Consider the following 22,046-nt stretch of genomic DNA (forward strand, 5'->3'; position numbering starts at 1 on the left):
CCCTCTGTATAACTATAAACACTGGATTCCAGCATCTTGGTTCAACAAAACTACATTACTGCAGAGAGAATAGTCTCTTTTGTTACATCTCAGCATCAGCCTAGAGCAGTAGCTCCTCCGCACTCTGATTGATGATCACAAAGTAAGTATTGGGATTGAAAGTCACCTCTCTCTTCTTGTGAGGGAGATAAATCCTTCCATGATGAGTCCCTCAATTAGCATCCTGCTCACACCTGAAACTCTGGCACCACCCAGTGTTTCTGTCAATCTAAAGAATCACTGCAGTTAATGAATTAAGCAAATCAATTAAGTGCTCAGTTGATTAAAAAATGAGCTGGTTTAATAAACACAAAGTACAAGCTCTCTTCTTCTTTTTTCTTTTTTTTTCCCGAAATGAATTTGAGTCATCCGAAGCTCGCTGCAGGCCCGCTCGTCTCTGTCTATCCTCCTTTCAACCGTCCTGATGTCTGTTTGACTCTGATTCGTCATGAGCTGCCATCATCTGAGTGACCGCGCCACATGTGACTCTAATAGGGTCAGCATGACCGCTGGCTGTTGACTGCACCAATGTGCTTGTTTCAGCAGTAAATTCACTGACCCTGTTAAAGAGAGACCTGGTCTGCATCCTGACTCACCTACAGGGTGCAACGGTTCAACTGCTGTTTGGACACTGTGGGTGGAAACTACTTGTTTGCTGCTTTTGTTTGGACATGTGAGGTTTTTTTTACAGATAGTTGTTCTTGGTTGGTCACATGTCTAGCTGCTCCAAAAAGTGGCTAAAACATATGAAAAAAAGATCCTGTAAGAACTATGTGTTGCCTGCTTTTTGCTTTGTTGGAAGTTAAGATGGCTTTGCTTTTTACTGTCTTTCTTTTACTTTTTTATATGTGAAGCTTTTATTGAGGCTTTTCAATGAAGCTTTGAATGTCCACCCTCCCCATAGTTTCAGCTCGCAAATGTGTTTGAACACCAAGTTTGCTACGTTACACAAGCTCTCTTTGCTTTTTTAGTCTAATAAATAAACAAAATAATCTCACAAAATGTTAGGAGAGAAGCTATTCTTACGCCTGTTATACAACCATGCTCCTTCTGAATTCAAGGTTCTCTATTTCAGTGCCATCCCATTGGTGCATCCTCGCCTCACACATGATCTTTTCAGGACATAATTGTTTTCGGTTGGTTTGTTTCTTGGGTAATAAGCTGAGCTATAGTTGCCGTAGTGTGAAGTTCTCCAAATCGGACTACTCAGTAGAGTGCAGATCCTGTCAGGCGTTGAGTTTCTCCTGCATAGCATCGCTCTGATCGATCCGAACTCCACTCAAAAAACAAGCATTTTAAAAGTTGTTTGCTCTTCGTTTTATGGACAGACCTGACAAAGCATGAATTCAGACTTTTTATACATCTGCAACATTTGAACCAACAGTTACACAGATGCAGATGCAGTTCCTGGAGAAGGCAATTAAATGAATATATTGATAATCCAGACATGATGGCGATTGATTTTCAGATGTTTCTGGGATTTGCAAAATAGATCCAAAGCAGCAACAGTGGTTATTTCGGCCACAGTTGATGATGGGCAGTTAATAACTAGTGATAACCTAGTGTTATTGACATTGGTTACACTGTCACATCTCACACAAGATAGATAATGAACACATATATGATCATGTGATCAACCTTGCGGGGCACATAAGAAAAGCAGGAGATTCTGCATAGCCAACATGTGGCCTGCACCAGACTAAGTAAGCCTATTGTTGTTAGTGAATGATGTGCTCCTTGAGGCTTGGAAGTATCTAACGTCAGACCAGAAAAAAAAGCAGCGTTTGATCCACTCCCTACACTTCTGCTCTTACAATATGTCTTTGCATTTGAATAGGCTAAAAAAAGACATGACCCTTTAAACTCAAGTGCAGAGTATTGCTCTTACTTCAGGCCTGTGCACACTGCTTCAACATGCAGATAAATCCAGAGTTTGACAGGCCTGCCTGTTCAGTTATGGCCTCGAAGCTTGAATTGGACAATCGCTGTTCAGGCTAGTGAATGGTCAGTTAGGTGGCACATGTGCTTGTCATAATACAACTAAAACACTGAGGGAATATGACTTATGAAATCCCTCTACATTGGAAAGGTGGTCCCGTTTTTTCATTGAAATAAATAATAAATAAAAACTAATGAAAATTCTTTGAGTGAAAACCTGAACTCAAATATCTGTGATCACTATAAGATACAAAATAAGGTTAGGAACTGTGAACTGGGCTAATAAGGACATCTGAGAGCAATAGGTCCCAGGATTGGATTCACAAGCCAAAAGTAGTTCCGAACCGGGCCCAGTGAGCTGTGAACTGGGTTTAAAGGGTCTAACAGCTGTCCCAAAGCTGGGATGTTATCCTGAGATACAAAAAGTAAATGCCAAAAAACACTGTCTGTAAACACAAATATCTACCTTTATGGCAGTGTAGTGGTAGCAATTGCAGGTATAATGTGACCAGCCTTCCTTAAGTCTGGTAAATGATAATAAGACTACATAAGTGAGCACATTTTTCCCAGTGTACCTTTGAATAGCCTCGACTGCACCACCTGAAGTCATGCTTTATGGAGGTGGCCATCTGGGAAATGCCCTCCCTGTCCAGCTGGGAGAGTCTGTGAGGGAAACATGAGTAGCAAACACTCTTCCCTCCCTCATTAACTACTGTTGATGCCCCTTGAGCGATGTACATAAACTCTGGTCCTTTCAGGGAGTTGTTCACTACTTGGCAGCAGAAGAAGTGGTGCTACTGGAGGTGTGTATTTGTGTGTTTCTAAATCGGGCAGTAGCCATTCCTTTTACACTGACTGGTTGGGTAAATGCTAAAAAAAGTGTCTGTGTGGCCACAAATCCAACTGTAACCCATGAGGGCTTTGATAATGAAAGCCTGCTGATCTACAATCTCAACCACATGAATTCACAAGGGGTTTGTGTGATTGATCGCAAGGTAAGTTGTAAAATTTCAAGGGAATGGCATAGAGCTGAAAACACTCACAGAGAGTAGTATTTTTGGTCAATAGTGTGTCGCTGCAGTCTGTCAATGCACTAAGCCAATTTTAACACATCTGTGGATATTTATTACACTTCAGCAACTCAGGCTCTAGATGCAGCTCTGCCACATGCACACACAAACACACACAGATTCAAAAACATGTCCACAGTGGACCTCTGAGACGGCGCTCTCCGTCCCCAGAGGTCCAGGACTCAGAGGAGCAGAGAGTCCTGTCACATTGTGACCAACTCATTGGCCTCAAGCTGTCCGAACACACACTCTCACACATACAGACACACACTCTGCAGGACTTGCAGTCGTAGAGAGCGCTATGTTGCCATGGTGATGGGGAGTGATGTCACCACACTTACCCGAAAAGGGGGCAACAGGAATGTTGTTTATTCTCAAAGACGTCCGTGTGCACCACTCTGGCTCCCATCGCTGTAAGAAAATGCAAAGTGCCAGATATTTTCACATTTTGCAGTCAGCTCACATTGCACTGTGTCTGCTGTGGCACTGCTGGATCCTGCTGAAAGGCTCCACCAATCAGTTTCTACACTTGGAGGATCATTCCAGCTGAGGCCCTAGAGAGGTGCAGCACTACTGAGGCCAAACAAGGTGGTCCAGTCCCAATTTAGCCCCGCAAAGCACACACACACACGCATAAACACAGTGCTGTTTTAGTCCACAACAACAAGAAGCATACCATTGAGGAACTGAGGCAGGATCACAGTATGGTGTCACCCGTGGGCGAGAAGAGAAACACTCAGCTGTACACACATGCACATGCAGAGACATAAAACCACGCAAACGCACACTATACAAGCATACGCACACAGCGGGTATACCCTGCAGGCATCACTGGCATTTGGATGGCTTTGGCATAATGAGAGCACAGTGAAGACCAGTAGCGGGCTCTCTGCCACACCGAGCATCTCAGTGGTCAGTCTCACACACAGAGGCAGGGTGTTCACTTGGAAAGAGAGAGCAGGAGGAAGAATGAGGTACAGAGTAAGCAAGAGAGCGAGATGAGCAAGTGTCTGTGTGCATGTATGCCTGTTTGCGTTTCCATGATGGTGCAGAGAGAGACAATGGCAGCTGATGGCCAGTATTTGTGCTGCCAAACCCAATAGGCAGACAACTGTAATTGCCTGCCTAATCTGGGCTGCAGAGAGGCCAGGTGTAATGATGGCAACTCAGTGAATACACCTCTCCTCCACTCGCTAATGGATGCTTGCTGTTCCCCTCCTATCCCGCCGCTGTCAATTCACCATTTCACTGTGTGGAACCCAAGGAAACGTTCTGAAAAAGTGGAGAAAATATGCTGTGGAAAGAAATATGTCAGCTCTTGACACCTGGCTGCCTCAGTCGAGATATTGTGTGAATACCAATCGGCAAATGTGTGAGAGTGAAATGAGTGTCTGCTGTCATTGTCTCTCCGGAGATCATTTTTGCTGCTACTTTGGTGCCAAACAGCATTGCCAAGACTTGTCTGTGAATGACCAGTGTTCATTATCCCATTCTGATGACACCAACATGTTTACATTATACTTACCCGAGAAGCTATACATAAATGTTGGACTAGCTGTTAGCGGCTTTACTTCGGGATTGCGATGGCTGAAAAAGGCATAATGAGCATATAAAGATATATAAAGTGGAACTGTTTTAAAGCTGCTATGAGCAATATTTTATATCAACAGTGGATCAGATGACATGTGTATGAAAGGGTGTCCTTTTTAGAGACTAAATTCCAAGTATCACCTAACTACAGCACCTCTCTATGCTCTATGGAGCGTTTAAGCATCTTTTAGTTCATTGGTTTGGTTTTGCATCCCACAATTATAATGTTATGGTTCACTGTTTCCGCTATTGACAGCAATGCAGCGATTTTAGTGAGAAAGCTTTGATAAAGCCACTCTGTCCATCACTAAAAGGGCAACAGACAGAGTTGGTGACTAGCTGGTGGTCATAGTGAAGCTTCAGCAGCTAAAGAGCCACATAATTCCTTCAGGAGTTGTTGAAGACTAAAACGGAGATAAAATGGGAATGAATTTTGATTAACATTCATCAGATGGCCAGAAAAACAAAGGAATTCCAAATGAATGGCAATGCCTTTACTGGATGTGTAAATATGCCACTGTTTGCGAACATGTTTGCCATATTAACTTATAAGTTGTTGATCTTGTGTTTGCAGCTTGTTTCCAATGCCCCCAGTAGCCAGCAAAGAGTCAGGCTCTTTTTCAATTTGGAAAAACGTTTCAACAGTTAAATAAGCAGATCTAGCAGTGTTAGTAGTTTCAGTAGCGTGATGAAAGCGTCACTGCTTTTTAGTAACTTCACATGTTTAGGTGCTTAATGGCCTTTCCCAAGAAAAGTTGAAAAGTTTAGATTACTCTGAAATATTAGCTTTGTAGTTTATAACATGAACTAGCAGAGGGTACAACAAAAATGCAAGTGTAGTATATTTTGTGTTACAAGTGGTATATTCTATTGTTACTTTTAAAGTCTTCTGCTTTGGCAAAAGGCCCCATTCTGACCTCCTGACTGTGTAACAGTCCAGTTCAAACCAGAAATAACTTGCTATAAGGCTCTGGGATTTGTCAGATTTTACAGGCGTTTGGGAGCATAATATAAACAGAGAGTGAGAGTGAGATGAGTTGTATCCTTTTAGGATTAAAAGTAGACCTAGCAGCGTGCACGTGTACAAAAAACATGCACTATACATCAAGCTGTGGGCTGTCACAATTCTGGTTTACAGAATGTTAAAATACGCCCTGACACAGAGAGAAAAACTCAGAGAGGACACAGGGCTTTACTGGAGACGGGACACACCTTTTTTTCAGCAGCCATTAAGATTGGACAAGTGTTCTCCCGCTATGTAATTTGGATGTCTGATAATAAAGAAAACGAAGGAACATCAACATGCTCTTTGATTCATTCCTCACTCAAAAGAGGTAGTAATTCCACTACACAAGTCTCTACAAAACCAAAATATGGTTGTTAGTCATTCTGTAGATATAGCTACTGGTAAAAAGTGGGCCGAATAAAAATACCACTTTTTAAACAGACAGACGGATGTAAAGATACTATTAGAATGTTGTGAAAACATCATAAAAACAGAATCCAGTGATTTGAATCCTTTGCTTGCTACATTCAATTGAACACTCAACAGTGATGAAGAACAGCTGGCAGAGAGGGGTCACAGGGCTGTGAGGTGAGGCAGGTGATCTGGGGTCTATACAGTGTCTTTCTCGCCAACGGCCACTCTTTCTCCAACATGCTGGACAACATAAGGTTGCAGATTACAAACCAGCACACGGACATCTGTGTTATGTTGATATCTGGGACTAGGCTGCATGAAAACATGCCAGACTTGGCTTAGCCGTGGAGCTAGCAGGCTAAATCTTCCCCACAACGGGGACCTATACATTGCAGCAGTTTATTAAATGCAATATATTAGGTAGAGTGTAGCTCAAGGTTATAATAGTTTTGGATTTTTCATTAGTTTTAGTTTTAATTTCGTTGTGAATTTTTGTTTTCAAATTCAGTTAATTTTAGTTCGTTTTTAGAGTGAGTTTGCTAGTTTTAGTTTATTTTTTATTTTTTTTAAACGCTTAGTTTTAGTTTAGTTTTTATTAGTTTTAGTGTTAGTTTTAGTTTTTTGTTATGGGTATGTTTCCTTCATTTCCTTTGGTTTATCCATCTCAGCCTCAATAAGGTTATTAACTCTTACAGTTCAGGGTGTTTTGTATTTTGGTTGAAGTGTAAACATCCCAGTCTCAGTAAACATATTTACCATGTGTTCCTGCATGTTGAAATAGAAACACTGAATTATGTATAAAAAAAGTTGACAAAGACGAAAACTAAGGACATTTTCACTATAATTTTAGTTAGTTTTAGTTAGTTTTGTAACCACAAAATACAGTTTCAGTTAGTTATCGTTTTTTTAAAAACTCTCGTTTTTATTTTTATTTCAGTTAACGAAAATGTTTTTTCAATTTTAGTTTTCGTTATTTTGTTAGTTTTCGTTAACTATAATAACACCTTGGTGTAGCTTACCTTCTTAAATGTATCTGAAAAGTAGCTTCAGCGTAGTGGAGTAACTGGTAGCTTAGCTCACTACACTTTTCAAGTAGCTTGCCTAACACTGCTGATAACAGCAGATTCTGTGACATTTTGCCCCTTCCACAGCCTTTTCCAATTTTTTGACCTGCACTTACTTCCTACTGGACCTTCACTTTCTCAGTGCACAACCCAGGGTCAACATGGAGCCAAATGTGCAGTTGGTGTATGAGACATTTCATTTTTCAGCGAGGATGTGGTCGAGCAGAACCTTAGTATCTGGACTGCATGTTGAGCTTTTCCTTGTTTCTACCGTTTCAATTATTCTACAGTTCTCATCAGGTTTTATGTACTGTTGTTCCAGCATTTTGAGTAAGTTTGTACTTTTTGACATGCCTTGAGGACAAAAGCCAACCGTTGCAGAATTGAGATTTTTACCTCTCACTCTGACAGAAATGGGGTCAAAAGAAATAAAGCTGGACTCTGTTTCGTTTTCTGGAGATTGCTAGCGATTTCATCACTATGAAACTTCATTGTGGCTTGACTTCATTCCAGCTGCAGCATTGTTTGGGCAGAATGACAGTGATTCGAAAATCATCAGGGAAGCATGACACGGTTTCATCATAGCTGAGAAGATTTTCACTCCTCGACTCGCTGGCTGTAAACTATTTTTGGGAGAAGCACTACAAAATAGTCTTGGAGTCTGCTGATGGTTTTGGACTTGCACAAAAATACATGAACACACAAATACTCACACACACACACACACACACATACACACACAGCACTCTAGGAGCTGGTGCAATTTGCCAGGTTTGCTAATTAAACAAATTTACTTGGCCAGCATGCTTGATGAGGAACCAGACTGCATGATCCAACCTGCTAGTTTTCCTGCTTTCCAAACTTAGAACACACACACACACACACACACAGAAACACAAGGGGCACTTAAGAAAACCTGCAAATGTGTCCAACAATTTGTAACTTTGCACTTCTTTTATTATTCATTGTTCACTTTTCAGCCAAGGCTCTAAGTGTCCGTTAAACAAAGGCAAAATATTTATTGGGTCATATTTTGTTACACGGGCAGCAATAACGCTATATCACCTTTGGGAGTGTTCTGTTGTAAATGCTCTGAATTACACTATAAGATGCTGTGCTGAGATTGAGTGGCTGCACGAGGAGGAGGGCAGAGAAGTAAAAAGCTGTTGAGAGTGATGATAATGATGGTGATGGTGATAAGAATTATGAATGTTGTAATGACGTTGGTGAAATCCATCCTGAGAATAGTATTGTGATGAGAATGTGATGTGATGATGAACATTATGATGAAAATGTGACAAGGATGATGATAATACTGTACTGCTGATGATTGTAATAGCAATGCTGGCGATGATGATGATGGTATCTTAGAAGGGTAATGCGTTGCTTAGGCAGATGTAGAGTAGATAGAATGTGTTTATAGTGAGGTTATGAGGTGGATTCTAGTAGCTTCCTTTTCATTGACGTGTAGCCTGTTTCCACTGTTAGAACTTTTTCAGGTTCCTGGGAACTATTTCAGAAACCTTACCTCCATTTTGACTGGAGGAATTTTGGACTAAATTGTGTTTCACTGCCCAGAGTTTACAGTGCTGAACGTTGTTGATTGATCAAATAGAAACACTGCTACAACTTCTGCACAGCTTCATTCACACAAAGCAAATACAGTGTGCCATTAGTATCAATACTAGGGTGAGGGCCGGACATTTCCTGGACAATTTATTGATGTTAAACACAAAGTAAGGCTGCCAGGTTTCAGACTAGTTCAAAAAAGGGGCGAGTTGAGAAAGAGAGTGAGTATGAGCGAGCTGAGAGCACAGTGAACTAGAGAGATAAAGCAGAGATCAAGGGAAGATGGCAAGTTAATTAAAGAAGGAAAACCAGGAGATGGTTGGCTTAATGAATCCCACTGAATTTCTTGGCCAGACCTGCAAAGCAGCCCGACTGGTTTAGAGTAGGATAGCTGTTTGGTTAGCGTTCATAACTTGGTTTCCAGGAAACAGCTAGACTGGTGTTGTTTAAAGGTAAAACAAATATTTATCATTTTATAAGCCTTCGGTTTAATCCGTAATCTTTGCAAGAGTCAGTCACTGCATACAAATTGGCATACCATGTACTGCATACTATAATAAACGTTAGTATGTATCTTTATGGACACACTGGGCTGAAATTAGAACGTTACTTCCGTAGAGCCTCTTTACTAGTTGGAGACTTGTTAGCATTGTGACCTGTGCCAACTTCAGCATCTGCAAACCTGTCAGCAAGCATGATGAACCTTCTGAGCTTTTGTTTTACTTCACATCTCTGAAGAAGCTGTCTGCCTTTTTCTGGTGTGAACATTGTTGTCACTACTGCATTGCACTGTGGGATATTTCCATTGACATTGTGTCTGGTTTGCATTGATAGTGTGACCAAGATTATGGCTTAAACCAAACACACATATAACATGTTAATTAGTTTTCTGCTTTGAAATAGTCCAGCTCATGAAACCCACCTTGGTTTTTGTACGGATACAGAAGTCCAATAATGCAGCTATATTCCCTCGTGTGTCTATTATTGGACTACTTTATCTCAGTTCTTTGGATGCAGTGGAAAAAAGAACAGGGCTTTTAGTTCCTCTTTTATATCCAGACTTTAGTTCCTGTGGTTTCCTAACACCTGGAAACCTTTTGGTCAAAAGGGCTATTGTTGATACTTTTCTTTGATCGTTATCGTCACTGTGACCCCTTTTCCACCAAATTAGCTCTGGTTCTTCAACTGGTTCTGTTCAGGATTCTTGGAACCTTGCCTGTATTTCCACCAGTCTTGAGCAGAGCCATGGTAATTAATGATGTATCACCAACAGAGGAATAAAGAGTAGTAGCAAGACAGCAGATGGCATTGATATGTTATTTGTGCATTACAGATATTTATTTTTAACTTAGAAAACAAGAATGGACCAACTTTTATTAAGACGTAGAAGACAAAATTCTTGCAACGGTTCAAAATTGTGTGTGAACTGGAATGGAACCTGTTCTGTGTTGGTGGAAAAGGAGTAAACGTGCATTTGCTTGTCAGCTCTTCATTGCATTGTTCATTGTTTGCCATTGCTTGATTGCATTTAACTTCCTCACTGCTGCCCTCCATGATGGTTTTACTTGGAACATGCTAGGATTGTCCAGTCCCAGCTGTTAGCCATTGCCGCTGCTAATATCCGCATGGTCCTTCCATACAAGCTGTGTATGTGGCTGAGACTCATTGCCATTGCAACTTGGATGCTCATTCGCTTCCCCTCCATACCTCCCACGCCACTTCTCCCCCCAGTCGACCATTTCCTCTTACCCCGCCTGCTGACTTTCTAGAGCCCCATATCAGTCCCTCCTCTGTTTTTCTCTTTCTTAGTTCCCCCCAACCTGACAGTCCCTCGGGGCAAGTCCCCCCTGGTGGCCCGCGAGGGTGACACAGTGGAGCTGGAGTGCCTTGTTTCAGGGAAGCCCAAGCCCATCATCCTGTGGACCCGAGCTGATAAGGAGGCGCCCATGCCGGATGGCAGCATGCAGATGGAGAGCTACGACGGCGTGCTGCGTATTGTTAATGTGTCCAGGGAGATGACGGGCTCGTACCGCTGCCAGACCAGCCAGTATAACGGCTTCAACGTGAAGCCCCGGGAGGCCGTGGTGGAGCTCATTGTACAATGTGAGTAGACACACTGTGGGTATTTTTGTCTATGTAAATGTTCCTATGTGCCTGTTGCAGTGTGCTGCTATAACTTGGCAGTGATATAGTATGTGTTTATCTTGGTGCATCAATTGTCTGTGATGTTTTTTCTATGTATGCTGTGTAATTAATCTTTTTGTTCTGGGCCAGTGTGACCAAAATTGAACATTGCTCCATTTCTTTCCTTCCACGCCCATCTAATTTCCTTCTAAAGGCTTAGAATTAGTCCAGTCCCCTGGTGCCCTCAGTCAGGTCTGAGAGGAAACAGCTCTGACTCCACCTCTTACACTACGGGGAGGACTTTATCTGGCGAGCATGAACTGTGCAGAACTAATATTAACAGAGGCACAAAGCTCTAGTTACTGATGTCCACAACTATTAGGGTCTGTCAGTGTGTGTGTGTCTGTGTGTGTGTGTGTGTGTGTGTGTGTGTGTAGGTGTGTGTGTGTGTGTGTGTGTGAGCATTTCAGAGAAGACCCAAAGTCTGTGTGCCATGTCTCTGGGCCTTAGACCAGCCTCGCTCCCCATCTCTGACGCTCATTGTGAAGCCCCTTTCCCTTCCTTAAGATGTCACATTCAAAGATGGCTTAACAGCTAATTAGTGAGCGGCTAATTTATTCCCACTAGTATTCATTTTGTATTCATTTATGGAGATTTGAATGGAATATTTCGAATGAACGTCAGGGATTCAAAACGTTTTCACTCATTCAAGGGCCGGGGATGTTTCTCTCCGCCGCAAAAAAAACGGAAGATGGATAGGAAGGAAATTAAAGCGATCCGTGAAGGGTGCTACCATTCTCTGGCAAGTGATTATAGGAAATAGAAAAACTGAGTCTCATAGACCACAGTGCCATTGTTTTCCTCATGGCCTACTTAGTTAATCCATACATTCTTCCATCTCCACTCACCCTAATCTAGAAAGAACCTGTGCAGCAGTATGTCACTATTAAACTACTCTGACATGAATTAGCATGCTCTATGCTGACTGCCATGTTTTAAATGTCCGCCCTCACTGGACTCTCCAAACATAAGACTGCAGAAAAATATTCAACAACTTTTAAAGTGTGAACAATAAAACGGAGTTATGGCAGCAGCTCAGCCATGCTTTTGATTCAAGATGAACTTGACACACCCACTCACAATATTTTGATTGAAGAGGAACATGAGCAGCCCCCATACTTTTCTTGCCTCCAAGAATTGGTGCATAATTCTGCCCTCATTTTTCTTCAAGCGTTTTATTGTACTCTTTGCTATGGCGTTCACGTTTCAGATTAGCTGTTGCCCACTCTGCTGCTTTAGGAGTATTAATGAAGTTTGGATGTGCTTTGAAGAAGACTGTGTTACATTTTTGGCTGAATTGATTATGATTATGCAGTGATGACAGCCCATATCAAAGGTTAGTGGCTTTGCTACGCACCAATGCTAACACCAAAAAAGTAAACAAATGGATTTGGACTCTGAGATGCCCTTCATTAATTAGCAACACTCGGTGGATCAGCTAGCTCATGCAAAGAGGGTGTGGTGTAATAGAGATAAATTGTTGAATGCAAAATTAAAAGAAGATTGGTGTTATAGGCTTTTTTATGTATGTTCAATCTGCATCCTTATGTAAATTCTTTCTTATTTTCCTTGTAAACATCACATAAATATCTCCCACCTGCACAGTCGTCCACCAACCCTGCCTCAGTTGTTTAAAAGGAGTTTAAAAAATGGATGATGCTGCTTTTCCCCTCTGCTCCCTCTCAGCAGCGAGAGCCGTTTACTGCCACAAGCAGCAATAGGTCACAGCGATCTTGCCTACCGTGTAGAAAGCAGCAGGGGCACAGACTGTATTCCGTGTACCATTTTTCATGGGGCAGCACAATTAGAGCAGGGAAAAAGCAAATAAGTACTAACTGCCCAAAAGCTTTTTGGACAGAAGTTACAAAATATGCAGCACTTATAAAAGCATCGTTTTTTTCCTCCTGAATTTGCAGAAACATCACATGCTACAGCTTCATCTGCAAATGATCAAGCTGATGACACAAACAGCCCAAAATATAAGACTTCTTCAGTTTTAGCGGAGTTCTCATAGAAGATCAGGCGTATATATTAAATGTGCCAAAGCCTCAATGAAACAAAGAAAGTCTTTTTCACATAATTAAATATCACATAAAACTATCCAAGAAAGAAATGAATTGTTAGGCATAAGACACAAATATTGTATCGAGTACATTCTTTATTGTTTGTAAGACCTCAAGGTATAGACGATAAAATAAGAAAATGAACCCTCGCTAATGTTAATTTGTGCCATCTTAGCCAGTGTGACCATGGATTCTTTTTTATTATGAGATTTATTTGAGTGTAAAAAATGCTTATATTTAATGAGAGTTGAAATGACAGTAATATTCGATTATGCGTTTAATTTGTTCTTGTTCTTTTTTACGGCCTGTGTTGACCTTATGTGGCCCACACATTTCTGTCATTTGTTTCATATCCAATTTGTCTTTTCAAGCCCTGTTTTACTTAATACAAGTCAGAAGTGTGGGTTCCTATTATACATCTCTCAAACACACATGCACAGGTTTTTTTTAGGTCAAATACCCGGACTGCACCACATCCACCACAGATTAAAAAGACAATCTCCAAGTTCTCCTCTGTATTAACTAGCCCACAACTAGTTTAATTAACCTACTGTGTGTTGCAGTAGCTGGTTGTATGGAGACATTTAAACATGTAATAAGACATGTTTTAAAGTAAAAATACCACTGTTGCTTACAGTGAAAGAGCAGTGCACATCATACTAGGAAAATAGGGATGTCTAGAAATATGAGATTTTCATATCACAATTATTATCAGAGAGAATATCACAGGTTCATGGTTAATAATCAACAAATTTATTACATCATGGTATTAAATAAAGATAATTAGATTAATCCATGTCAAAAAGGGGAAAAAAGAGAGAGATCTAATAGAGAGAGGCCAGTTTTGGGATTTGGATAACCTTCTTTTTTTTCTAAATCCTGAAGAATAACAGAATCTTTAAAAAATGAATGCCTGTAATTAGAACACCAGAGATACCGTAGCTTCTACCATTCTCCTGTTTATGAAACAATAGTGTTATACAACTGTGGTTGTGGCAAAGCTGGTATATCCCGAGAGGAAACATAGAATGTGTAATCACAACTTGTTTTTAACCAAAAACAATGTTTTAAAACAACATTAATCGTTTAAATATGTACTGTTGGAAATGTTACACAGCCTTGGTGCAACTGGGATGCAACTTGGCTGCATCAAGTGGACATCTGGGGTAAAAGAACAGGTGTGGAGGAGGAGAGAAGTCCAGATGTCTCTTACAAACTCCTCCAGAGTCTGAAAAAATGTCAAATTTAATAAAGAGTTACTGTAAAAATGAGAAGAGAGAAAGGATGTTACAAACAGGAACGAGTAAAAGAAATGTAAAACTGCACGGTATATTAAAACACAAACTGCCCCATTGTCTGGTATAACAGATGGTCTCAAAGGAGAAGAGGAAGAAAAGGACCTTCAGACTATAAATTCAGGTGGCCTTAACTATCCACTGAATGTACAATGAATACTAAAAATTCAAAGCCCGGGGTTTTATATTCATTATATACTTCCATGGCCTAGTTCAATCTAAAATGATCTAGTGAAAGCTGAAAAACTAAAGCTTTGACTGTATTTTCAAGTAGCAATGGCTAACACCTACAAGGATCCTCAGCCTTTGAATGACCCCGTCTCAGTGTGGAGGTCAATATCATCTTGCACTCCGGGCAAGATGTTTCTCCTCTGACACCCAACCAGGGAAGGTCAGCTCGTCTCACACCCTTCTGCTGCCCTGTCTCACTGACGGGAGACATGGGTCACTTACAGCCAGTGATTGTTGTTAGTGACACTTAGATGGAGAGGACATGCCTCAGGAGGGAAGGCGTGGGGGAGGGGGACATCCAAGGCCTCATGTGAAAGACACATGGTGGTTGCATCCCACACACACACACACACACACACACAGTGAAGCACATCCATTCACTCCTAAACATTCTTGCTCTTCCTTTAAACCCTGAGAGTTCCACCCCTGTTTCAGAGCTGTGGGGTTGGTAGAGAGGGGGACTTCAGGGGGAGATAGAAGGTCATTAGTAGATGCCACATAGAAGTGCTTTCACCCTTTTTCGGTCACTCCTGGAAATTGAAAATATCAACCCTGAAGTGATATTGGAGGATATTGCAAGTCACACTTTTTGCAAAATATTTCATTTTTATATTGCAAATCGAGGTCAATTGAGTCATTATTATTATTATTATTATTATTATTATTATAGTCTCTTTCCCACAGCAACCCTAAATAGACAATAACACATCATTTGCATCCATCACCACTTTATCTTTTACCTTTAAACTATTTATTATCTTTTTAGACTACTTATTACATATTTGTAATTTCTGAATGTCTTTTTTTAAAGCACCTCATATATGAGAAGCACACGTAAATTTAGTTGTGTATTTTAATATATTAAATATATATATATATATATATATATATATATATATATTAATACAATGACAATAAAGGAAAGCTTGAATCTTGTATGATTTACTGATTGGCTCAAGTTACCAAATATGTTTTTTTTGCCTGATAAAGGGTTAAGCCATCTGAAAGCTGGGAATCTGAAGATTAATATGCGATGCAGCTTAGCACTATGTTTATTCTAGTCATTAATATGTAATAAAAAAAATAGCCATAGAACAATATGATTAGGATAAATCAGTGTTTCCCATCGGATTTTATGAGACTCCAGGGGTTCCGGGGACATCCCCCCAAATTTGGTGGCCTCTCACACATTCTAATGCCACTACACCATCATATACACTGATCTTAATGACTGCATATTTTAAGAATTATTTTAAAGGAGAATAAGGGTTCTTTTATATTTTATTTAAGGCATCTTATTTTGGCAGTTTTCTTGTAAATTCTGTGGTTGATTCTATTAACACACTGTTCTCTTATTATGAAAGTTGAATATGTTTAGCAACAGGTATTAATTCAAAAGTCACAGTTGAGTGTGATTAAAACAACTTTAATTGTTGCTAATGTTAGCTTTTTGCTAAAGAACGCCACTATGCAGCATGCAAAAATTGTAAAACCATCCCTCCAAAATACAGCAATATTACACTATGTCCTTGATGAACACCATAGAAAAATCCATGATGTCATTTGGAACAAAAACTTTGACACGATGGAGATTTTGGCAAGAAATTGATTTTTTGAAGATAGGTTGGTGACACGTTTTTTCTGGAAACTGCTGAGAAACACTGTAAAATATAATATCATATTTAATATATTATATATAATATTTCATAAATATATTATATATTTATTGCAAAACACCAAGGAAAGCCATACATCATTTTAAAGACCTAGGTTGATAGTTTGTGGTTGGAAAGTTTCATGAGGCTGGTTACCCTACAGGTCACAACAGGTTCTTTTATAAAGTGAGGTAAAGTTATAAAAGAAAAGGTTTCACTGTAATGGAACGGCTCCTGTGGAGACTGACAGCATCACACATGAATACAACAGAGCTCCCTGAATCCATAAGAGTCTCCGCTTTCAGGTCACATCCACTTAATGCAATCCCAAGACTGTTTAAGGACCCCACACTTGGAGCGTTATTTAGCCCCCTTACAGACATGATGTCATGATTTGCTTGCTGCTAATGGTTTCCTACGCCAATGGTCATCTATATGATATCTTCACTGGAGCGAGAACTTTAAGGGGTTGAACACAATTTATTCTGAGAACGGAAATATATCTCATTATGTGGTATCATTTTAATAAAGCACCTCTCTTGCGCTACAGTCGATGTCATACGGCACTTTCATCTGTGTGCCATCTTCAAAGGAGAACACATAATCAAGACAGTTATTAGGGCTTTGGTATTGATAAATCAATCATTCTGCCATGTTCTCACTTGAGAGCCGGTTCTGCACGTTGTCAGGATCTTGTTGCTTTTTAATAGTTGGCATCAAAGCCCACGTTCAAAAGCACAAACAATCCGTACTTGAGTTGTTGGATTGCTTTGACACAATATGAGTCTATCTGGGAAATGTGTCCACCATGTGTACGCATCAACTGTTGACTCTGTTGCATTTGCCAAATACATAGACCTTTGCTCGTCTTCCTCAGCTCGAGAATTTACTTTATTAACACAATCCCGGCCCTGCTTTTGTTGTTTGCTCAGAGCGCCTGTCGGTATGCCCCCTCCCTTGTTTCTCTTGGCCTGTCTCATGGTGTGTAAGCACAAGCCAATCCCTCTGAGATGCTTTTCTCGCCTGCATTTCCAGGTCCCAGCGTGAGCCACCCGCCTTTGGTGGTGAGCCATGTGCAAAGCCGCGTTTAGTAACTTGATCAAGGGACCGAGGTACAGTCCTCTGAAGCAAAGAGCATTAGAGGCGTGAAGGAACGACTCTGGCAAGTCAACAGCTTTGATATGTAAAAACCTGCATCTGTTGGCTGGCGCAGGCGACGCCAGGAGGAGAGGTAGAGGGAATGGAAGACGTCTGCCTTTAGAGTCGTCGCTCTAATAGAATTGCAAACGCCAAATCCCAAGCTGTGACACCCTAATGTTCTTAGTCAAACTGACTTGGCATGGTCCAGGGGCTTGAGAGAGGGAGTGAAGAAACAGAGAGAAATGGAGGGAAGAAAGAGGTGTAGAGTGGTCTCCTGTCCTAGATACCACTGTCTGTCAGAGTGAGAGTTATCAAGCTCTACTTCAGCCCAGATGCACAGGTTTCTTTTATCCAGGCTTCCCTTCTGTTCCTCCTCACATCGTCCATGACACCTGCCTGATGCAAGCGCACGATTGTCCCCCTGAGCGAGCGACTCGCTATCTGACATACATCAAAAAGACACACCAGGATAAAGAGCTACTGTCTCGGCAAAAGTAATGAGCAGAATTACACGATTATTGTTTTTAATTAATTTTCCTTTCTGCATCAAGAAGGCCTGCAATGCTGGCCCCTGAGGCCTACTCTAATGTGAATCATATTAGAGCGATTCACATTAGCCTAACGCCAGCAAATTAATCTTTTGCATTACAGCAGAGCTCACACACCGCATTTGGGGATGAAATTTTAATAGCCCTTTTTTATGGAACAATATTGAATTGATCAGCCGCATCAAATCCACACCAGAAAAGGTCAGCGAATATGTAGGTTGTAAACAGAAGCCTGCGCACGGCTTAGACAGAATAATTCATAACTTGGTCAATGACTGAGCTAAACCTATTAGCGGATCACCAGGCCTCTCCTTGCACTGAAGAGTCTACATTGATTATCATTAATTGTATATTTAAGTTCATAAATTATCCCTAAGTTTTAATAACAGTATGGTAATGCAGATGGTGCTTAAGTTCATTGTTTGATTGCAGCGGCTGTAGCGTGAGGGAAGGAGGGCGCGTTGATGCGGATCAGCGTTTCACTACATTATTCAACACAGGGATTCATTATAAATCAGTTGAATCAGGGTTATCATTTTATATTCTGTATATATCAGTTTGACTACCTAATGAATGTTATTTTTCCTCTGTCAAGTCTTGATATTGAAGCATGTTATGTTATAAAGGTTAATCTCCCTCAAGAATGCCTTAGCGTCTATACAAACACGAGGCCTTTGTTTCTTTCATACTCCCACATGCAGCTGCTGAAGGCTGTGTGGGAAAACGTGACATATTTCTGAATGGAGTGCTATTAATCCAACTAAGTATATTTACTCAAGTACTGTGCTGAATTACAGTTTTGAGGTATTTTACTTAAGAATTTTCATACGTTTATTCTACTTCCACTCCCTGATAATAATAGGGAAACATTGTGCTTTTTACTCCAGAAGCATATAACATAACATAAATAATAAATAGTCATAAATAGTCATAAATATGGGCAGTTACAGTAGCAGTAGGCGGGTCACCTCTGTGTAGAGTTCAGCAGGGTGACAGCTGAGTGGAAAAAGCTGTTCCTGAACCTGCTGGTTCTGGAGCGCAGGGAGCTGTAGCGCCTCCTGGAGGGGAGGAGGGTAAACAGATTGTGGCCTGGGTGGGAGCTGTCCCTGGCAATGCTGCGTGCCCACCACAGACACCGCTTGATGTGAACAGCCTCGATGGTGGGTAGTGGTGAGCTGGCGATATGCTGAGAGTTTTCACCACCCTCTGCTGTGCCTTGCAGTCTGCGATGGAGCAGTTTCCGTACCAGATTGTGATGCAGCTGGTAAGGATGCCGCGGTAAAAGTTCAGCAAGTCCAGAATCCAGTTGCAGAGGGAGGAGTTGATGCCGAGGTTGCACAGTTTGATGATGAGACTGGAGGGGATGATGGTGTTAAATGCTGAACTGAAGTCAATGAACAACATTCTCACATAGGTGTTGTTGTCCAGGAGGGAGAAGGCGGAGTGAAGTGCAATGGAGATGGCGTCATCAGTACTCCTATTCTGGCGGTAGGCGAACTGGAAAGGGTCCAGTGTGGGTGGTAGGCTGGTTTTGAGGTGAGCCAGGATCAGTCTCTCAGAGCACTTCATGATGGTGGGGGTTAGTGCAACGGGGCTGAAGTGGTTGTGGCTCGTACCAGCTGAGTACCTCGGTCAGCTGTCCAGCACAGACCCTGAGCACACGTCCAGGGTGCCATCAGGGCCAGCAGCCTTACGTGTGTTAGTCCTGCTCAGTGCAGCACACACATCAGTGGGGGGAAATGTGAGTGGTTGGTGGTCTGCAGGGAGCACAGCCTTGATGGCTGCCTCCTTGTTCTCCCTGTCAAAACGAGCATAGAAGTTACTAAGCTCGTCTAACAAAGAGACGCCGTCTGTTTGTGGGGTGGTTTTGTAGCCCAAAATGGCCTGGATGCCTTGCCACATGTGCCGGGGGTCGGAGTTGGCCCTGGATGCGCTGTAGGCCTGATTGTCACCAGATCTAAAAGCAGTGTTACGTGCCTTCAGCAGGAGGCAGACTTCCCGGTTCATCCATGGCTTCTGGTTGGGGAATGTTTTTATCTGTTTGAGGGTGATGACACTGTCTATGTTGATGTTTACAAAGCCCAAAACAGAAGAAGCATAGGTGTTAATGTCCGTGTGTGAGTCCAGGGTGGCCTGAGCAGCAAACACACTCCAGTCTGTGTTCTGGAAACGCTGCTGAAGTGTACAGTCTGCTCCCTCTGGTCACACTTTAACAGTGCTGAGGTCATTTTCATTGTGCTGAATTTACCATGAGAGTTTTTATAGTGCACTACAGGTCTTTCTTTTATCCAGTCTGTATGAGTGGATGGCTTATATTTGTCCATGTGCCCTTCATTTGAATACCAGCTTTTCTTTAAGAATCTACAATACGTCTACATCAGGGGCCATTATGCTGCTCTTCACTGAGTACTTCCTGCCAGTGAATTTTTCTGGCAGGATACAATACAGGAACTTCAGATGCATTTTCATACTGTTGTATTGGTTGAATTTACTTAAATCAAAGGTCTGAGTACTGAGCCAAGAGCGGAAACAGGAGAAAAAACATGAAAGAAAAAAATACCAAATGAACATCTAACTACATATAGAAGGAATGCACTCACATACACACTTCATATGCAAGGACTGTACAGAACAATCGACTCTTACAGGCTCGCCCAAAGGACTTGCTTGTCCTTCTCTTGATGCATTCACCCGAAGCACATGGAAGAAAAATGAAACCCATTCTGACTGAAGTTGAAGTTTATTGAAAACCAGTCAAGCGGTATTTCAGAAATGCAGGTGCACGAATGCACACAAATTCAGCTCAGCCTACCGCACACGCTCAGAGACACACATCCATATTTCCCCCATGTATGCCGTGTCTTTGTTCTGTCCTCCTCCCTGTAGATGGCGGTCTGTATGGACCGTGGGGAGAAGGCCTCCATGCTCCTAAATGTTGTTTTTCTCCACATTACTGTCAAGGTATCCACCGGTGACTGATGATGGATTACATCTCAGCCAGTGCACAGGGTTTTCCCTCAGCCTGTGACTTACAGCAACTCTGAGCCCTCGCCGCCCTCACTGCTACACTAACCATGGCGAGCGCTGCTCAGGGAATATCACACAAGACCTTTTCGCTCCTTTCTCCTCATGTTCGCCGGGCAGCTGTTTCGCAGGAGATGCACAGGGGGGAGATGAGGCATGTGCCCTTGTTTAAAGGATGTTTTGGTTATATAAGAGATTTTTTTCTCCCATTTGCTGCAAACCCAAACCCTGTCTTCATTTGTCTTTCTGTGTCAATGGAAATGCACTTACTGCAATTTGGTCTAGTGCCACTCAGGGAGGCTGTGGAGCTGGGCTGTGATTCACCACCGTACACAAACCTACAATTTTAATGTGATAAGTAGAGATTCAGACGCTTCTTTTGGAGTCAGAGATAAGCCATTGGGTTTGGGTAAAAGCCCAGGCAAGGCTCATTTGAAGGAGGAACTGATTGCTGTTTCATTTAGCGGAGATGAAAGCCGCTCTCCTCCACCAGCATCAGGTGAAGGAGGCAAACTTTTTTTTTTCCTTTTTCTTTTCAGTTGAAAACCTCTTGGAAATTTGTGTTTACTTTTTCCTGTCATCCCATGTGTGCTATGAATTATTATTTATCACATTTCCGCCAGTCATTATCAAATATAATGGTGTGCCATTAATCACTGTAGCTGCTGTGTGTATTCCAGGTTTATGTTTGTGTGATAATTAGCATTTGAGGCAAGAAATCAACAACATGTGGGTGTATCACTGTGTGGACGGTATGATGTTCTACAGCCCACATTTATCAATGCACCTTCCTGGCCTGGGGGACATGCCCTGCTCCAAGACCTGGTCTGAGGTTAACTCACTAGTTGAAAGTTGTCTTAAATTAGAGCAAAATGTTCTCCTAGAAAACATACAAGTATTAATTAGATTCCCTAAAGAGGACCTGTTATGCTTTTCCTATATATATATATATATATATATATATATATATATATATATATATATATATATAGCTAGTTAATGCGGTAAAATGCGTCAATTTTTTTAACGACTTAATTTTTGTCCCGGACCTAATATATATATATAGTCTACAAGACCTAGTACCTCTTTAAGGATTTCTGATCATACTTTTAAATATCTGGGGAAAAAAACCTGACCACCAAAGTCATCAGCAGTCAGCATCCAGTCAGCTCCAATCAGCCTCCACCTAGTCCTCTTTGGCCCAATCGGGTAAAGG

General features: G+C 41.4%; 1 protein-coding gene across 1 annotated transcript in view; it reads left to right on the plus strand.

Annotated features, from left to right (window-relative positions):
- LOC131991671 (MAM domain-containing glycosylphosphatidylinositol anchor protein 2-like) overlaps window positions 1–22,046 on the plus strand; it is a 220,790-nt gene that overhangs the window by 141,390 nt on the left and 57,354 nt on the right. The window contains exon 9 of the mRNA XM_059357161.1: window positions 10,500–10,793. Within this exon, the coding sequence (XP_059213144.1) occupies window positions 10,500–10,793 (294 nt within the window). The remainder of the gene's footprint in view (window positions 1–10,499; window positions 10,794–22,046) is intronic.

Source organism: Centropristis striata, chromosome 18 (genome assembly GCF_030273125.1).
Source record: "Centropristis striata isolate RG_2023a ecotype Rhode Island chromosome 18, C.striata_1.0, whole genome shotgun sequence".
Taxonomy (NCBI): domain Eukaryota; kingdom Metazoa; phylum Chordata; class Actinopteri; order Perciformes; family Serranidae; genus Centropristis; species Centropristis striata.